This window comes from Neodiprion virginianus, chromosome 5 (genome assembly GCF_021901495.1).
Source record: "Neodiprion virginianus isolate iyNeoVirg1 chromosome 5, iyNeoVirg1.1, whole genome shotgun sequence".
Taxonomy (NCBI): domain Eukaryota; kingdom Metazoa; phylum Arthropoda; class Insecta; order Hymenoptera; family Diprionidae; genus Neodiprion; species Neodiprion virginianus.
In genome coordinates, this window is record NC_060881.1 from 18,330,729 (window position 1) to 18,351,277 (window position 20,549).

Here is a 20,549-nt window from a genome sequence, read left to right on the forward strand (position 1 = left end):
ATCATCAATAACAATTACGGTAAATTGAACAAGAAGTACATATTTTAGAATTAAAATAATAATATATTATCCCAGATTCTTCATGTTAATTTTGTCAAGTACAAATATAAGTATTGAAATGATTATAGATGTAAGTTGGTATAATCTTATTGCCAACAAGCAAAGTGTAATTCTTTTATAGTAAGGTTTAATAAGTAGCTGAGAATTTTTTGAGTTTCACCACGATACAATATAGGGTTCGTATGCACAGGGAAAACCGTGAAAACCGGGAAAACTCAGGGAGTTTCTTACAGTAGGGGAAAGTCAGGGAATTTCGAAAATAAGACTGGAATTTCAAGTTTCTTGAAGAAATAAACTCGTTCTTATACGTACATTACTTGATATCAAACATCCTTTCGTTTGTCATTAATCAGCGGCATATTTCTTGGAAGGTTACTGAAAAAAATCCTATTTTCAGGCTGGAACACCTGGAAAAGTCAGGGAATTTCGGGTTCCAAAAAGCGTACGAACCCTGCAATACGAATTGAATTAATTTTAACTTTGCCGTGTGACTGACATGACTTTATGACAACAGTCACTCTATCGTACGAATGTATATAGTGTTTTGAATTCTAATTCGTAAAAGGTACAACTCATTTCACGTTTATGTTTTCGTTGTAAATATTAAATGTGTACACTTGTATGTTTTACGAGTTGTACTACTTTCCGCTCGAATAATTATAACTAATGCATCAAATTGTATTAATCAAAAGGAATATGAAAAGTACTGGAACTTTTGGTAAAATATGTGTGATAACTTTGGATTAAACGTAAAGTTTTATCGACAATAATAATGAAATGACATAGTATAAATAATAGAATGCATGATGTGGATGTTTCTCTTAAAATTAAAGAATATGCAAACCGTCTTTTGAGAAAAATGGTAAGAGGAACGTCAATCGCAAACACCAAATATAGTAAAATAACAGAAAAGAACCTTACCCTCTAAGAATTCGAAGTTTTTGAACGAAATTTCTCGTGCGGAAGCGTGTCCCTGATACTTATAGCTCTAAAAGTCTGAGTAGATCACCACGTTGGTTTTACATATTTTTGTGGTCATGACGTGGCAATGTGGCATGCTTTCGAAGTGGGGAAAATGAACCGATTGGTTACTGTGCCTAGTTCGCGTGCATTTTTCTTTTGGAAGTTTTATTTTATTTTATTCCTAAGTTTACATTAAAATTGTCGTTCTATCGACGTTCCGACTATCAGGACACGCCATTATTGGATCCGTTCAATCCTTGGCCTATATATGCCGAAGCCTCGAAGTATTGGCGGATACAAATAACTGGCGAACTAGAGCCTACACCTAATCATATATTTCCTTTAAATTCGAATAAGATGAGATAATTCACTGCTTCAGAACTGCCTTTGCCAATTTTCCCAGTTTGAATAACCACGTGACATCTTTCGAAATTAAAATCAATATGAAGCCTAATTATATGAACAATATCTGAATAAAAAGGAATATAAAAAAAATGGGTGCGTGTACTTATGTACGCGCGTGAGAAGTTATACTTCTTTTGGCATCATTAAAAAACAATAAAACAAATAACGGATGTCTTACATTATATTTAAATAATCTATTAAATTTTTGTCACGGACTTTTTATTAAATGTTCTATTAAATTTATTTCTGTATTTTTTAAATATTAAAAAACCAATAATAAATATTCAACATTGATAATTTAATAATATTTAGTATTAATTATATTAAATAATGAAATTTTAATTTATATCAATAAATAATACATACGGATAACTAACCTCAATTATATTGCAGCACTTGAAAAAGTATTTTAGCACAATTTTTTCACTAATATTCACAAATAGTAAATAATATTAATCCAAATATTCAACTTAAATCACTACTGAATATATTTTATTGCCACGTATATAATTCGCACTTGTATGAAAATAAAACACGTGTTGTGACTCGAGACTTAATGAATTCGGTTGAGTGGGCAACTTCATCCTGTTAATTTTGTGTTACTGTGATGCGCGCGCATCTTGAAATTTCACTCTCATCAGTTTTTCATAACGCGCCTAAAGAAGTATAACTTCAAAAAGATGTGTTTGCTATACGGAAACATCAAGCTCAACAACCGAGATTTAGCGAAATTGGCGACGAACATAATATTTATAAGACATCAAATATATCCCAGTCTAATTGAATCATTTATTTAATCACTCCTTTTTTAGTAATAATTTTATTATACGTGAAAAAGTATTCACTACTCTAAATTCGAATTTCCCGCTACTAATTCCTCATTACTCTTTGGTACTGAACCACGGCAAGGCAAGTGGCGCTGACTGCAGGAAAACTTTTCCCCACCCGTAGGATTGCGGTGATGCTTCTATTTGTATGCTTCTAGGGTTGAACCGGGAATCGCAATATCGCTTCAGCATTCGGTTGTTTGGTTTTCTTTCGGTGCAACGAACATCATTGAATATTCTCGCAATTTCTCGCTTAGTTCAGTTGCATTAAAGAATCAGATATGGCAGCGGTTTTGCGCGTGAAACGAAGAAACGCCGAGGAACCTCTGGAGGCTTTAGTGATCGCTTGTAAACGGCGAAAAACTGAAAATATCGACGGCGCAGACATCGCAGCCAGCGATCCTGTCACAGCCGTATTAAAGTTTGCCGGTACGGTCAAAAATCAGGTATATATAATCCATTATATTCGTACGCGACATACAAGTCAGTTAAAGTTTACGCAAATATAAGTAAACGCATTATTCATTCGAATTGTACATAATTTACCATTATTATAAAACAAGGTTATGCATGGTTGCCACTCGATCTGATATTAGGGATTTTTCTTTTACCCAAAAGAATCGTGAAAACACCAAGGAATTTTGTCGAATTTTTGGAAAAATTAAAAATTTTAAACTTTAACGTTTATATCTGTCCTACTCTTACCTTAGCGAAACTTTTAGTGCATCTGCATATGTGTGATTATTGAGTTTGTACTTAATTTTTTAATACAAGCGAAGTCTAATGCTTTGAAATAAATTGAATATAATCTGTAACAATTGATCTAATTTACTCATTCATCATTCTAATATTAAAAGATGTAAGGGTAATTGCAAAATTAAGAATTTTTTATCTGGAAAATGTGAAAAATTTGGGAAATCTTTACTTCGTACAATATTCTTTGTACCTGAATTTCGTTTAGTGATTTCATAAGTAATTTTTCAATTCAGATATTTTTACATCCCTTTAATTTCAATTCAGCTGTTTTGTCATTTCCACCGTCAATTTTCCTATATACACTTGTTCATTTTAATCTCCTGCCTGTTATCCTTGTTGTTCGCAGACAGGAATTCACTCTTGTCAATTTTACTGCTTGAAATTGTACTTAATTCAAACTTATCTTCGACTTCATCTTTGTTTTACATTTCAATTTCAGGCTGACAATGTCATCGAGTGTATCAGTAAAACACTCACAAAAGAAGAATTGAAGGCTAATTTCAAGAATCATATTGTGGCCAATGTTACGTCAAAGACACGCGAGCAGTCTAAACAAAAATCACAGGAAAATCGGTACAAAGTAGTAAACTACTTTCGCTCTCTCGAATCAAACGATGTAGAGGAACTTGTTGACAAGGAAATTTCTGTAATTGATGTCGAAGATTCAACTTCTGCTATCTCTGAAGAAACGGTAGTCATTGCACAGGTAGTTTATTTATGATTTTCATTTCAACCAATGCCATTTTTTTGCTTGAGAATCAATAGAATTTTGGCTAAATCGGTTAGGCTCTTCTGTAGATATTTGCTAAAATCAAATGTACATTCTTCTTTCAAAATCCACAATTTGGAAACAAGCGGACTGCCTTAACGGAAATTGGGTCTCTTATCTTAGCTCCATTGAACTTAGAACTGATCAGATTTTGAGTAAAATTGTTCTTGTGATGTTTTCAAGTTTTGTGAAAATACAAAGGCTTTATAAAATACTATCATTTACGGAAACAATGGCGGAAATCAGCGGAAAGTTCTATAAAATTTGTTTGTTTCTTTTACGTTTCGTTGGTTAGTTTTGCTGCATAAATAGAATTCTAATTAGAAGAGTTTAGTCACTCAAGCATTAAAGTAACAGTTTGCTAACGAAAGTTGAACAACTTTCTGTTAGCAATGCTTCCTGAAAGCACATTAGTTTTGAAGAAAGAAAAAAAGCTACATGTTCCTTATAATCGAAACATCCCTAACGATTTGATATGTCTCGTTTTAGGATGAAAACTATGTCTACGATTTGTATTATACTCAAACCGGTCACGACATGCTGATAGATCAACTAGTCTCAATTCACCCATTTCAAGACGAGCTGGTGTTTGGTTCCTACAGAGATAACGGAATAGATGCAGAAGTATATGATCAGTCCGAAGACTCAAATTCTGAATCCAATTGGAGGAACGATTATCCGGACTCCGACCATTCCGAGAATTCCATATGCGAGGACGATATGCGGTCCGCAGTGAAAAGGATAAGCCTTAGAGGTGATAGTGATGTATCGAGCGTCGATGAAGACTTCGTCTACGCGCTACCCGAGGACGACGTTGACCACTTTGGCTTCGAATATGCAAAATACAAGGCGAGGATCAATGCCGAAATGGACAATGATTTGGCTGACGCGGTTTCGGATTCGGACAGTGGCAGCGAAGATGACGAGTATCGACAGTATGAAGATCCATCTTAATTTAAAACTGAAGTAATTAAATCTCGTTGCACGATTCAGCCATGGTTATAAAATTATGGCCAACTGTTATTGCCCATATAGGTATACGCATTCGATAGAGTTATTGTTTTGTATTTGAGAGATTAAAGTATTGAAAATTTTCACACTGGTTAATACGGATTTACAAGTACTTATCGAATCTCATAACTCCTATTGGTATTACGCAAGTTGTGACATGGCTCAAAAAAGTCATTGAATTTCATGACGTTTCACAGAGGATATTGCAGGGTTCATAATTTAAAACTGCAATCATTGTGTCTGGTCTTTTATGGTATGACCGGTATGACATTACGTAAACGCCATTTATAAAGATCTTAAAAAACTAAATAAGTCATTCAATTTGTTTTATTTTCCGATGTGAAGGTAAGTATCAAATTTTTCTATACTATATGTATAATCTCTCTATTTAATAAAAAAGTTCTGAATAAATGAAAAAGAAGTAGCAACAGGTGAAAAAGATTATAATAACAATAGTATAAAAAATATTATAATAACAATAGTATAGGCATGAAGTTGGCGGTGGAGTGAGATGCCGAAAACAAAAAGCATCTAGCATACAAAACTTCCTTTGACAGTTGTCATCGGCTGTTTATGACAGGCTCTGACAAATATCTTTATAGGTATGTTTTGTGACACGCAAAAAATAAACATGCAAACGAGAATTATCAAGATGATTCCCGACGTGAATCTTTTTCGCGCGCTGGCGTATTGTGTATACGGCACTCAAGATCGACACGCAGAGGTGAGACTGAGTATCGTTTCAAATATATCATACTGGCAAACATGTCAGCAGAAGTAATGAAACAGAATTCGAGGAGAGTTATATCAGAGAAGAAATAGGTTTTTTTGGATCCTGTAAATCTTTGATCCGGTTAACCACTAAGTAAGGACCTTCCCAGTTTCTTTGCAGTTTCGGACATCGTCCCTTCTGTCTTCGAGGTTGAAAGAGCCAGACAGAATCTCCGGGATTAAATTTTATATCCCTGGCTCGAATATCATAACGAGTTTTTAATTTGTCTGAAGCTATAGAAATTCTACTTATAGCAAAGCTATGAATTTCTTCTACTATGGGGAAAATAATAACTATAGCAAAGTAAGTCACCAAATGCAATTGGGGATGCATGGCATCGGGGGTTTTGTACATGTGAGTGGATTCGTTTACGAAAACAATCTGAGCAGCCTGCATAGGGAGCCAATAGCAATGTCGGGTTGATCGGAAACAACCGATCAACAGTTGCAGACCTGTCATCAAATCAGCATAAATAAATTCAACTGTCTAACAGACACTGCATAAGGAAATAGTGAGACGCGTGGCGCCGAGGTGCGGTGGCGCGCGAAGCGCGCAGGAGCGAAGCCCCTAGTATACGAAAAATATGTATTGGGCAGGAAATTGTGCTACCGTGACATCTGGTAGCAATGAATGCGTTATGCCGACTGGGCCACATTTAATTTCAAAACATCTTTCACAGTATTTTTTACGTTATATTGAATCTGCGTTTAAAAATTGAAGTCTCACAGCTCGCATTGAGATGTCTATACTTTCGTATTCGCACGAGTGACTGGAAACAATGTGATTTTTTCTATGCAGCTACTCGACTATTCGAACTATACTGCTTCAGAATGCGCAGACATGACGTTTTTAGTATACATAATGAGCTGATGACCGTCTCGATTCGCCAGGACAAAAATTATTTTAGTAACAATTGAAAGCTCGAGCTCGTCATTTTATTATAATCTTTATGCCGTCAAATTTCTAACATTGGACGATTGGATTGATACGCTCTGTCTTTTTTACGATTAAGTACGGCGATCATGAGCAAGTTTCTTCGACTACTAAAGTTGTATCCTAAAACATGATCGCATTTTCTGGGCAGCTATTTATTGTTCGTTATGCATACGTCTGAACATTTGAAGGTCAATTTACTTGACTCGAACATAATTGGACCGAAACTTTAGAGTTCGTAATTAATTTGTCGTTTCATGTGACACTTATTAGTTCGCAAATCGTTGAGAAAGGCGATTTTTTTTTATTGCGAGCTCTTCGTTAGTTGACAATAACATTTACAGGACTCTCAAATTATTGTCTCAGCTTGAAAATGTGTCAATCTTACTGTGTGTTCTGTACTATGTGGATAAAAAAAAAAAAAAAGGAAAACGAATGATACAACCATATAAAATAGCATGGTCTGAACCGTTTTCATTTTTAAGGTAATGTTCCGGTTTATGTATTCGTCTCACAACCAGGAAAAAAGTTCCATTCGTTCCAATGGTCCTCAACGTTGCGAATTCCGCAAATCATCTCAATTTTCACTTTCCTGTTATTTTCGGTACTATACGATTCACCTTCGAAAATATCTTTTTATAACACTGTAACCTGTTCTCTGTGCAGATGAAACGACGCTGCGACGCGAGAGATTTTTAGATCACTGGTTGAAGCTGCGACACAACAATAAATTGTGTACTTACAGATCAACAGCTTCGCAAAAATGTCTGTACGATGGTGATGAGTGTAAATTTTGACTAAGATCAACTTTATCGCATTGTCGCTAAATAATATACAACTTTTTTCAGTTCGATAATAATTTTTTTCGAAATAACAAATTTGCGAAGTAACATTCTTATTTGTATGTACGATTCAGTGCGGGTCCAAGAAATTGTGTTATAGTAGGTAAGAAAAATCGCAATTTTGGGATTGTTGCTAATAAAGTCTTAGATTGATAATTTATTTGGATTTTTGGAAACACATTTAGTTTCCTGCGAAGAATGTTTGAAAAAAAACAGAGCTGTAACAGAGATTTTATCATCGCACCAGTTGTGATCCCAGGAGATCCCGCGATTTTTAATTATTCACAGTACAGTTAACGGTGCGTACTTCGAGAATGTCTGAGAAATGTATCGGTGCTCATATTGAAACAAATGTCTTTTGACAATAATACCGTTTAGTCGAATTATAAAGCATTGAATTAGATAATATTTGCATGTAAATGACAAACTCCAAAATGGAGACGATTACTAGGTACATAATTTGATGGTGTTTTTTCTACAAATTTTACACCTATGCGAAAAAGGAAATCCTTGACAGTCTCCAAAAACATTTAAAGACGAATCTTGATTCCCAAATTGGAATGTTGGAAAAAACATTTTAAACAAAAAAGTACAGTCATATTAGGTTAACATTTTCGGGTTTTCAAAAGTTCACAATTTCGCTCTGAACGGATATTTTTTTTACTAATAATTGCCGCCATTTTGAGTTGGCCATTTTGATTTTTGAATCTTGATTCGAAATTGGGATTCATCGACTCGAAACACATACTGGATTTAACTAATTCCAAAACATTCGTCTACTTCTGGCCAGTTTTTTTGCGATTTGGATCACCTCATCTTGTTTTTTGAGAATTTAACCTTAGATTCGTAATCGGCGACCTCAAAAACTCTCGGATTTCGTACAGTTTGATTCTGTTTTGGAGAAAGTGATCCGCCATTTTTGGGCCGCCATATTTTTTTTGAGAACTTGACCTTAGATTCGTAATCAGCGACCCCAAAAATCACCGAATGCCAAATTCCGTTGAGATTAAACAGTAACTTCCATTTCTCGCCAGTTTTTTCGCGATCTGGACCACTGTGAAACGGAAAGATGGTGAGTATACTTTAAGTCTACGTTAAATAACTTCAGTTGAACGAGTCGAACACAACCAGTTTGAATTTCAAAGAACTGTTTGTTTTTATTCCTAGAATTGACGCATGAATTAAAATGCCTGATTAGGACGCTGATTCGAATACACATAAATTTTTGGTACCCGTACGTAATTTATTCAATACTACTTTTCATTACCATCTCTTACGCATTATGTGTACAAATTTGCAAAACCTCTCGAAAATCCTGTGGTAGAATTAACTGAAATCTTCTCGCAACATTCGATACATTATCCTTTCGGTTGATAGACGGTTTCACGAAGTTGTTGAAGGAACTTCTTATCGCGCGCCTCGGTATGAAGAGTGAATCGAGGAGTCGTTACACAAAACTATTACACGAGTGCAATGTAATTAGAGCAATAAACAATTTCTTTATGATTTAATTTAACAATTAAGGTCCATAAATGTATTCCACTTGAATACATTCCACTTGAAATGAATTGAACGTACAAGTATAAAAACGCTTGAGATATTACTTGCTAATTACTCAACTTGAGAAAAGGTTATAGTATATTTGACTTTTATTTTCACAGATTATAATTACACGGCTATTTGCTTAAGTATGTGCTAAGCTATTATAGGTATAACTATGGCCAAGAAAATTGATTTCGTTTGCCAAACCGTTGATTACGATGTGTTCTATTTTACAAATATCTGAAGATATGTTGTAATCTAATATGAATTTTGTTCTACAATTGTTGGATCTGTTCAGTGTATAATATAGCTGGCAATTATTTATCAGTATTGGAGATGTTATTCTTGGTCTAACCCGCTGTAGCTGATCCTCTATTGAGCACTTGTCACCGGCTTTCTGAATTTCTCCTTCTTCTCGTGAGAGCTGTAAGTTTTCAACACGATTTGACTAAGAGGATTTAAAACATTGCAATCAATGGACTCTTACGTGTTTAGCAATTAATAAAGGCCCATAGAGTGTACAAAGTAAGTAAGTAAGTTTAATACTGTTAATTTAACTAATTTCAGCGCTTTCAGCTCTGGTTTGATGTTTGAAATCCAATTGCGCGGTTTATAATATTTTTGCATTCACTGATTTTTGACTACAGGATTGTAAGTTCGATGTATTATTAAAATATAAATATAGAACCTGTAAGATTGTTGTAATACATAGATAATATAGAAACATTAGACATCTGGACTGTAATATTTGATGATAGATTTTTCGAAACGGTACCGAAAACGTCTGTAAACGACATATTATCGAGTATTTCAACTTCGATGGAACACGACTGTATCTTGAGAACTTTGTGGGCCGTAAATGAAAAAAAGAGAGGGGAGTGAGGGATTTTCTCTGAACTTGTTGAGATAAGTATAAAATAGCGTTGGTTTTGGTTTATTTTGTATTCATCTATCATTAAGCATTGGCAACGTGGATACCTTGGCGAAAATAATTTCTACGCCAAATTACATTAAAGTGCAGTTCGTTAAAAATTGCAGGAAATCTTTGAAAATCTTAGAAAATTGCCCAAACCGTGGAACATTGTGAAAAACCGTCGAAAATCGTAGTATTTTGCATGGAAAATTACAAATTCTTATGTAAATTTAAAAAATCTACAATTTTCTGTAGAAAATAATTACAGTACTTAACACAAACAAAAGGAGTTTTTTTCCGTAGAAACTCGTGAAATTTCGTAAGAAACTACCAGTTTCTATGAAAAATTATAAAAATTCACAATTTGCTGCGAAAGATAATTACCATTTTGGACCCAGACGATTCGAGTTTTTTTTCTTGCAACATTCCTAAAATTTCGTGAAAAAGTACAACTTTTTATGAACTTCACGAATTTTTAAACCACCTCTAATTATCGTATCTCTCTCACTAGGAAAACTTATGGCAGACAAATTAAGTACCTAGCAGATTTGAGTATGATCTTTACGGATTTAGAGAATCTGTCGTATTTTGTGGAACTCGCCCAATCTCGATAGGTAAAACTTGTGAAAAAACTAACATTTGTCATTTTTCTAAAACAGGAATTTCGCGATATTCTGCAGCAAATTATATCCACATCAGCATTTGATATGAGAAAAACGGTCGCGTAAATACGAGCTATTCTATAATTATCTGTAAAATATGACGATAATCTACGCATAAGTACTATTTTTCACGAAAAAGTACGGTAATCTACTTTAATTCTATCTCAGAACGAAAGTGTCTGAATTTCTCTACTTAATCGTAAAATCAAATTCGTAGTTAGGCGTTGAAATTATTATATACTCTCGATTCTTACCTGGATATGCATGGTATCCACCAAAAACTCTGTTCCCTACCAAAGTCATTTCCATCCTGCAAAGTTTGCGGTAAATCCTGGCCCAAGGTTTCAGGCATGAATAAAGACTGTATGGCTACAGTAACGGAAAGTAATCCAAGTACTGTCAGTGGTAGAGATGGAGATACGTCTGACTGAAAAACAATGAGTCAAAAAATATTACTTTTCGGTTCCAATTTGAAGTGAAAATGGCGAACATAGAGGATATTGTGAAACTTAATAGACCGAATGTACGTTTGCGCATGTGCAAAATGATTGGACTCTATTGGGCGGCGAAATCGTACCATGGCGATATTTTCGTCTGCAAAGCAGGGGAGCCATCTTGACGCGCAACGGGTCATAAGATGTCAAACTCTCCGGCTTCAAGTAGCGAATTCAAATTGTGTTGTTATATGACTCATAGCAGCGATTAATCAGTCAACAATATAAATTTGCCAAGCATTTCTGAATGATCGCATAGACTATTCGACATCTGCTTAAACCCCAAAAATACGCATTACCTATATAACCTCCACAAGTTGTGTTTGACATTTAAAGCTTAAGGTGTCCAGCCTGCACGAAGAGACAACAAAGCTTGCGCGTGCGCACTTGGATTTAGAATTTTCCATATTTCACCATTTCCTCCTCGTAAAACTATATAATTATCATTCTGAGAAATTATCGGCCACACGGAACACTCAATCTGTTAGATGTCCATACACAGTAACATAAAAGATCCATATTCATGGTGGATTTCTAATAGGCATCTACAGAAATCCACTACACGGACAATTAAAACTTGCGATAGATATCCATTGGATGCTGTGAGTATCCATGCGGTGAATAGTCCCTCTCCTCGGTCTCCTCTTTCAAAAGAGGGATCCAAATTATACAAACCGTTAGCAATTTAGCCGTTTTTTTACTCCGAATTTCATCCGGTATGTATAACGCACTTGGTCGGTTTTGAATGCGTATATAGTTATATTGCCAAAGTAAGATTTGGACATGATAGTTTCTGATACTTTTCACGATACGTCCATCAGGGGTAAATGTTCGGTGTGGGCAAAATAGAGGTGCACAATGCACATGAATAATGGATAGAAACTACGTCCACATTTTTTCTCCACAAAATGATATCTCTAATGGAGATCTGTAAGGATATCTAGTAGAGTTCTACTCGATGTGTAACAAGCGGACATTTGGATCCCTAATAGAGCTCTATCGTAAGTCATTTCGGTTGAAATGGATGTCTAATAGATATATTGCATATCCGTGGTACGTCCACTAGAGGTAAATGTTCCATGTGGGCATACACATAATTGTTGCGTTCCGAAATTACAATTTCTGTGTAGGATGCTAATTTTCTAGCCACTTTCTTGGTCGAATTTATACCGTCTTATTCGTCAAAATAGGGTCATTAAAATTTTATGTGGATTCATTTTACGTTCACTTCTGTTTCTCTGAAATTTGCAAAATTTAAGCAGATTCTGATTGCCGAAACGTACCAAATAAACGACGTAGGGTCCGATGATATGAGCAATGTATCCGAGAGTGTGGATCAGGGATACACCCTGCGCCCTAACGACGGTTGGCAACATTTCTGCAGCATACTGGAATCCGATATTACCAGCTATGTTGACCCCGAAGCGTGCAATAATTCCCATTGTAACCGTAGCAGCACCTGAAACAACACACGATACAAACATATGGCGTCAAAGTGAGCTATCAGCTGATCGTTGCAGGTTAATTTAACGAATATCAAGATACAGAAAGCATAGTGCGAACAGATCGACTTTTAATTTGTGACATTAAATAAATGTAAGGTGATACATATACGATTAAAAACTGTTTTTATAATTACAGCTACGATCACCCAGTCAGTGTTGCATATAATTTACTACCACCAGGTACCTGAAATTTAGATGCTATGGCATAGATTTGGTATCGGATCAACTAGCAATACGAAATATTAGTATTAAAATTATTTTTTTTTTTTGTTTGACTTACGTAAACATGGTTTGTATTTTAATCTAGCAGTGTTTTTCAAAGTGTTTAACCGCGTGTCAGAGAAAAATTTCGAGTAAGTCAATGAAATCGTTTGGAATAAAGCTCTTTGACGCTATGTTTATGTGTATTGTATCTATTATTGCAAACGGACATGCTGCAAGCAGGTAATTATCTACATGCTGTTTTATTTATTGTTTACCTGGGGGCATAGCTAAGGTGATGAAAGAAAAAACCCCACAGATCATCATCGAAATAAAACTCATCCATCGGCGACCCCATTTGTCAAGGTAAAGTGTCAGGAAAATAGCAGCCGGAAATTCCGTCAGAGCACCCAAAGAGAACGATGTGAAAACATCCGGATCCAACGACTTCATATTCCATACGTGACCATCGTACACGATAAGAATAATAAGCCTGGGAACAAATGCTCTTTTCGAATGTTTGTGGCGAAAATATTTCACTCCAATCTTAGGATGAGCGATTTTTCTACAGGTCACTGCGCGTGAAAATAGCCATCAAAACAACAGAGGTATTTGTTACCTTGAATATCCTCCATATTTCGGAGATATTCCCAAAAAATGATATCCTGTTCCGAGTTTGGTACGCAAAGGTGTTGAAAAGGTGTTTAGAATACCAAGATGAAGACAATTAAATATGTATTAACATAAATTTCCAATATAATTGCAATATTACTGTATTATACATGTTTATATAGAAAGAAGAATATTTAAAAATTACTCCAATATTTCGGAAATTTCGCAACTGCAATTGCAATACAGATATATTGCAGCAATGTTATCGTAACATTTTGGGTGAAAATTTTCTGAACTAATATTGAACTAATTCGAGCACATTCGAAGTGTTTTCTCACCAGTATATGTTCAGCATGACAGTGATGTAAGCGAGGCGTATTTTCTTAAAGAGGTCCAGAACAGTGTAGTTGTGTAATTTCTCGTTCTTTATCATTTTATTACAGCTTTCTTCAAATTCCACGAAAATTTCCTTTTCCACAGTTTTCCCGTTCACTTTCGCGATGTTCTTCAACGTCTCTACCGCTTTTGGAATATTTCCACTTGATATGTACCATCTGGGAAAAATGGAAACGATGAAACAATCACAAGCAAACCAAACTTCTTCCAGTTTACACCTATTGTCGATTGTTTAACACGTATTGACTACTCCAGAATAAGGTCAACGCATTGGAAGAACTTACCTGGCACTTTCAGGCACTATCCAGGGTGCAAAAAATGCCGATATCATCGGCACAGCTGTGACTCCGCACAGGATTCGCCAATCAGCGATGTAATATGCAAGCCATGGCAAAAGGCTCGCAGAACCGGAAAAATAAATGCCAAAAGACATGTTTGCCATGAAGGTTCGATGCTGTGGACCAACGTATTCGATCACTGTGAAAAAATGTCACGAAGTTGATTCTAACAGGGTGAGCTAAATTGTAATCAGCTTTGAATGTTATCTGGATAATTTCATCCAAGATAATTATCATGGACAGATTCACCTCATCTTTTGTCTCACAGAGATAAGTTAATTTTTTTTACCTTGTGAAAACAAAATAAACTGCTTACTGGAACATAGGCAACGCCATTGTATCACTAAATCACATGCCGCAAAATCTTTCGTTGCGCGAATAAAAAAAAAATGGTACGCTGAAATTACATATTTTTTCTTCCAACCGCATAAAAATATTGCAGTGAAACAAACAATTTTTATAATTCAACGTGTTGAGAATCTCAATTTTTGATTATTATCTTTTCGATAGTCCGAATGAAAAGACGGATAATCTTATCTTTGATGGAAATAATTTCATGATAAATTGTTTTTGACCCGAATAATCATATAATAATACTAAACTCGCTGTATTGATCAACACTGAACTTGTAATACGATCGTCACTTACAAATGATGAAAATAATGTTGAAGCAGTTGTCAAACGCTGTTCCAGCGATGAATCTGCAGAGACAAAACGACCAGAAGCTGTCGGAAAACGCCGTTCCAATCGAGGAAAAAAATCCAACGGCATTGCAGGCGACTAAAGCAGGCAATCGACCGTAATTATCGGCTATGAAACTGAAGACAAAACCACCGATTATACTGCCGATGTAAAAGATCGATTGTGACAGCGAGGAGTAATAAGATTTTCCGCAAACCCACTCGAGCTGAAATTGAAAAATCTAATCGTCGCTGCTGTTTTCATAAGTCTGTGCTTGAAAATTACCTCTGCAGCAATTGAAACGTAAGGAATATCGCTATGATTGAAAGTCCACCCGTGGCGACATGGCGTTTTTGGCCAAGATGGATCAGGATCGTAATTTCCGTTAATCAATGATTCTGTGAAGTTCACATCGTACATTTCACATCTCGAATAAGAAAGCGAATTATCATCTGCAGATTTATACCCTGTGGCGTCACTAATTGGTATGGAAAGGGCGATTCTGGGACAGAGTAAATTACGCTTGATATCAAAAATTCCTATTCGAAATCCAGTGAATTCAATCACGCAGATCTGATAATTATATGAAGTATTTGACAATTTCTGATACATTGTTGTGATCGATATTTTTGTTCTCGTATTCAAGTATTCTAGTCGAAAAATAAGGATCGAAATTCGATAGACAATTGTTTCAACTATTTGAGATGTGATTGAATCTGTAGTATGAGAAATATAAATTAACTAAAATATGAAAAACTTGAGAATTATAATCTAGCAGGATGTGTATCATAAAAAAAATTTGTACTGTATCGAAGTTGAGTTTTTTTTTTTTTTTTTTATAAAAAAGATTTTCTACAAAAAAATAAAAAAAGGAATCCGCGACCACTACAAACGAAAATCAGGAATTCTCGACGACATATTTCTCACAATCAGAGTAATAATTAGGTACTTACTTTTGCTCATCGGTGAGATTCCATCCGTTCAACTCAGGCACGGTGCACCAATGTTCTTCGGGCGTTAGAGTGATAAAAAATTGAGCGAAGTAGAGAAACGCGTAGACGAAGGCAAACGGCAGAAGCAAAAAAAACAAAATCCACTGATAACATCCAGCGCCTCCGACATGAGGAAGGATATCATCGAAGTTTTCAATTTTTTTTACCACCTCGCCGCCTTCCATAGTCGTCGTCGCATTTCCAGCAGTCGACATCTTATTATCATCAATTGTTCCTAAAATTTGTGCAGTGCTCAATTCGCGACGTGCGCAATTTGTAAGGTTTTATTTCACGTACTATGATTGAATTCCTTTCGCTATATCGAATATTTGATTTTATTTGTCGTCAAAATACTCTTGTTGTTATCGGTACGGAAAGACTGAAATTAAAAAAAAAAAAAAAAAAATTGTAAAGCGTGTTTATCATTTATGCGGAGTTTGAAATCATATGGAAAAAATTTCTAAATTCAATAACTTCACGTTTTGTGCGTCAAAACGAAAGTTTACTGGTACATTCAATTATTGAATAAAAGATCCAGGTGAAGATCATTTGATGCTGAAATTATCTTCGCAGTAAAATTCAGCAACTAGAAGTTAAGAAATTAAGTAGCAAGAAAAAAAAAAAAAAAACACTTCCAAAGTAATTTACGTGAAAATTGAACTACTATTTGATTTTCAGTCCAACTGCCTATCCATCATTATGGTTTTCACAATTCCATCGTCTAGATCTGCTAAATCGGTTGATTAGTTTTAGTTAAAAGAAACTTGGTGTTTTTTCTACGACTGAGAACGCAAAAATTGCGCCAATTAAATTGCTGAATTTATCTGCAGTTGTATAATATTTTTTTATTTTGGATGTATGAAATCACTGTACTATTATGACGGTAGAATTATAAAGGAATGATCTGGTTTTATTCCAGTATTAAAGAACGTATACCGCGCAACTGATAAGCTGTGTATATTAGCACTTGGTGACCAAGATAATATATTTGAGCCCAGACCTATTCATAAAAACCGTAGAATTCGCAATTCTATCCGTAAAGTATGCCTCCAATTCGAACGACTTGCGTTTTGAGTTTATTACTGATTCGCGAGTAAAAGTTTTTTGCGATTAGAAACTGTGAAAAATAATTTTTATTTCATCACATTTTTCAAATAACCGGATTTTTTTTATAGTCACAGTGGATTTGTGTCATCATTTGCACATGCAAAATCGTGACGTTTGCATAAACTTTCCAGTAAATGCAGTGATAATCCTTCGGAGCCTTTATTCGTTGTTAAGGATAAAATGGCCGAAATTGACTAATACTTTTACAATCAGCGGTTTATACAGCTTATTTGTGTTGTTTCAACTTTGAGTTGGCTTTTCACAAAACCAATAATGATACCGGCGTTTGAAATTGCGCTAATTGTCTACATCGCGAAAATCGCACTTGACTTCGTTTAACCTTGTCGTGTGACATTTCTCAGCAATTGACTGAATTGTATCAATTAAGAAAAAATCTTATAGCGATGTCCCAATGCTGGGAGATTAATTTGAAAAAATTAAGGTTCGGTCGTAATCACTGATGCCCAAGTAAAATATGCGGATAAATCCAGTTGCTGTTGGATATTATACGAATATTAAGTCGGTAATATTCAGATTTCATTATTATCCATAATCTATTGGCCGTTGTCTCGAACGCCATCAGAAAACGACCGATTCCATCCTTTTTTTGGGGCTGCTATACCGGTATTTAAAGTAGCCGCATAGATTTTTTTTTTCAAGCATTCGACAATTTATGACCAATAAAATTTCGATTAGGCGATACTGAGAAATAATATTTAGATTTCGATCTTTATTTCCTATATTTTCACTCTTCAGCTGTCCGTTTTATTTAATACGAAAATTCTATGGTACAAAAGTTATAACATGCGCGAAAATTTAAATACTACGAGATTTTATGATTATTATCGAATGAGTTCTATAATTGTTGGATTTTGAATAAGGTTCCCAGTCAAGTGGAACGAGGGATTACGGTGAAATTTTATTTTTGTAATACTCAAGTTGTGCAACGGTGATTTAAATATCACAACGATTTGCCCAATATGGGAGTAAATAGTTATCATAATCACCTTAATATATATGGATTGATGAGGATCTTCCGATCATTCGTGATGACAAATGTTTTTTTAACAGAAGTTACAATAGACAAAGTTAAGCTTGCAGACTCCATCAAAATCTTCGATTCTCCGGTTCAGAGCGTACAAATATTATGAGCAGATGACGTAAGTGTGATGTTTGAGTTGTTTTGTCTCTTTGGTATCTCACACTTGACTGATTCAAGCTGACTGTCAACTGATCCGGGTCTTGAGCCGGCGGCGCCTTTTATTCTGTGTTCAAGTTACTGCTGTAATATTACGTGTGTGAACCACGTGACTATTTTAATTAAAATGCTGGACCGCGCTATGAAGTTCAGAATTAAGATTGTGCTAAGCGCAAGTCATCCTGGGTCGCATCTCTACAAATGCATGAAGTATTGGGTATGAATGGGCTGTACCGTCTGAATCAAAAGTTAAGAAATGAGAAAAAAATATCACAAGCTAAGGTGTCAATAATTTGAGGAAAGGCTTTATAATTAGTATACGAAAAATGATCAAACTCTGGCATTTTGAGCAAATTTTTATGTTTTCGGATCCATTTTCCTACTTTACCAGATCCAGGCAAATTGTCTAGAAATCTTATATTATAGCATAGTTATAACACCCGATTCCAATTGTTGATGAACATCGGTTGTACCGTATTTAGGTACTGCACAAAATCTGTTTTCATCCACTTTGGATATAATTTTTTGAAGTTATACTTCTTTAGGCGCGTTATGAAAAACTGATGAGAGTGAAATTTCAAGATGCGCGCGCATCACTGTAACACAAAATTGTAACACAAAATTAACAGGATGAAGTTGCCCACTCAACCGAATTCATTAAGTCTCGAAAAATTTGTGAATATTAGTGAAAAAATTGTGCTAAAATACTTTTTCAAGTGCTCCAATATAATTGAGGTTAGTTATCCGTATGTATTATTTATTGATATAAATTAAAATATCATTATTTAATATAATTAATACTAGATATTATTAAATTATCAATGTTGAATATTTATTATTGGTTTTTTAATATTTACAAAATAAAGAAATAAATTTAATAGAACATTTAATAAAAAGTTCGTGACAAAAATTTAATAGATTATTCAAATATAATGTAAGACATCCGTTATTTGTTTTATTGTTTTTTAATGATGCCAAAGAAGTATAACTTCTCACGCGCGTACATAAGTACACGCACCCATTTTTTTTTTTTTTAAACTGATTTATTTATTTGTAAAGGACCCGTGCATAAGAATCTATTAGAGGCATATACGTGCCCGTACATAGATTAGTCCCACAAAATTGAAAAAATAAAAATAATGGGTGTTATAAGTAATAACAAACATAAAATGAGAAATGAAGATACGAAATAGACAAAGTAGAAAGCTATACTTCTGAAATAGTTTCAAAAAACAATCAACAACTCATTTACAATTAGGGGAAGGGGGGGGGGCAAAACGGGGTACTTAAGGAAATACTACAATTTTCCGAACGTAAATATGTTAAATTTTCTTTTTTTCAGTTGCAAACAACGTAAATAATGTCAATTCTCAATTTCCAGTAAGAAAAAATTTTTTATTTTCGCGGGCAAAATGGGGTACCCCTAAAAAAAGTTATTTTTTTTTTTTTTTTTTACGTAAATAAAATATGTGTAATAATTACTTTTTAAATTAAAGTTAGTAATAAAATTTACTCTCAACATAATTTTAAAACAGTTTTTTCTTGTTATTTCCATATCTTTTATTTGTATTTTTTCGCAAAAAGTATACAAATGTTTTTTTTTTAGCTTTTAATAGTGTAAAATGATGCTAGACGTCATTTTTGACCATTTACGAAATTTTTTCAAAAAAAAAAAAATTTTTACGAAATTCTTGGGGTACCCCATTTTGCCCGCCTACCCCGTTTTACCCCCCCTTCCCCTACATAAAATTATTTAACAAAATAAGAATTTTATATAACACAATAATAGACTGAAATGTTCACTTAGCAATAAATTTACGAATATCGCCCTTCAATTTCTTTTTCTGTTTCCTTACTAACATTTAGAACATACCCATCATTAGGTAGACCATTGTAAAAATTTATTGCGTAGTAGGTATAACTTCTTTGACCAATTGCTAATTTACGTTTCGAATGTTGAATATTTTTGTTTCTTATGTTCTTTGAATTCGTATAATATGCATTTTTGAGTTGCTCATACTGATACGTTGTAGATGTAAAATATTTTTTAATATCTATTGGTTTATTCGATTTGTTCACATCAACTGCAATTATCTTGAAGATTCTGTTCTAAAGTCTGCGTAGAGGATCATATGTCGTATCATAATGACTACCCAAGCCAATAACTCCATAAGTCGCCAGACTATTGGACAGTCCATAGTAAATTCGCAGAAGTTGTTTCTTACTCAAAGTTTGTTTTAAACACGTTTCAGCTGGTGCTGATATTTTTTATACCTAAATTGAATAATAGTTTTGATTAATAAATTAAACCCGCAAGACATTCCGTGATGTGGTTCACATAGATATAATAATATGGCATGAAAAACAAAATAATTCGATTTCCGGGCAAAAATATTTTATATCTACGTAGATCTAACACGGAATATTTACGTAGATTCAGATTTTGAGATAGATCTATGTGCATATAGTTAGATTTCCCTAGATCTAATGAAATCTGCGTTAGATCTAATGTTAATCGATGTAGTTTTACACATAACTACCGGCGTCAAAATTAAAATTGACACTTGTAT

At 34.4% G+C, this 20,549-nt stretch overlaps 2 protein-coding genes across 6 annotated transcripts; one reads left to right on the plus strand and one right to left on the minus strand.

Annotated features, from left to right (window-relative positions):
* Window positions 1-2,406: 2,406 nt before the first annotated feature.
* Window positions 2,407-7,804, plus strand: LOC124306033 (probable RNA polymerase II nuclear localization protein SLC7A6OS). 2 transcript variants are annotated; one of them, XM_046766141.1, is made up of 4 exons: window positions 2,407-2,701; window positions 3,451-3,717; window positions 4,270-4,746; window positions 7,163-7,804. In XM_046766141.1, exons 1-3 carry the CDS (start codon window positions 2,537-2,539, stop codon window positions 4,732-4,734), a joined length of 897 nt encoding a protein of 298 aa, XP_046622097.1. In that variant the 5' UTR covers window positions 2,407-2,536; the 3' UTR covers window positions 4,735-4,746; window positions 7,163-7,804. The 2 variants fall into 2 exon arrangements, with proteins under 2 accessions (XP_046622097.1, XP_046622096.1); XM_046766140.1 differs by lacking the exon at window positions 7,163-7,804 and having other exon boundaries at window positions 4,270-4,877.
* Window positions 7,805-9,007: 1,203 nt separating this feature from the next.
* LOC124306029 (carcinine transporter-like) lies at window positions 9,008-18,500 on the minus strand. Of its 4 annotated transcripts, none has more exons than XM_046766131.1 (10): window positions 17,789-18,500; window positions 15,636-15,909; window positions 14,968-15,184; window positions 14,650-14,923; window positions 13,948-14,140; window positions 13,606-13,821; window positions 12,934-13,148; window positions 12,233-12,408; window positions 10,710-10,882; window positions 9,008-9,304 (listed from the first exon to the last, which is right to left on the minus strand). In XM_046766131.1, exons 2-10 carry the CDS (start codon window positions 15,887-15,889, stop codon window positions 9,253-9,255), a joined length of 1,770 nt encoding a protein of 589 aa, XP_046622087.1. In that variant the 5' UTR covers window positions 15,890-15,909; window positions 17,789-18,500; the 3' UTR covers window positions 9,008-9,252. The 4 variants fall into 4 exon arrangements, with proteins under 4 accessions (XP_046622087.1, XP_046622086.1, XP_046622088.1 ...); XM_046766130.1 differs by having other exon boundaries at window positions 9,009-9,304; window positions 15,636-16,053; XM_046766132.1 differs by having other exon boundaries at window positions 9,012-9,304; window positions 14,650-14,908; window positions 15,636-16,053.
* Between the last annotated feature and the right edge of the window lie 2,049 nt (window positions 18,501-20,549).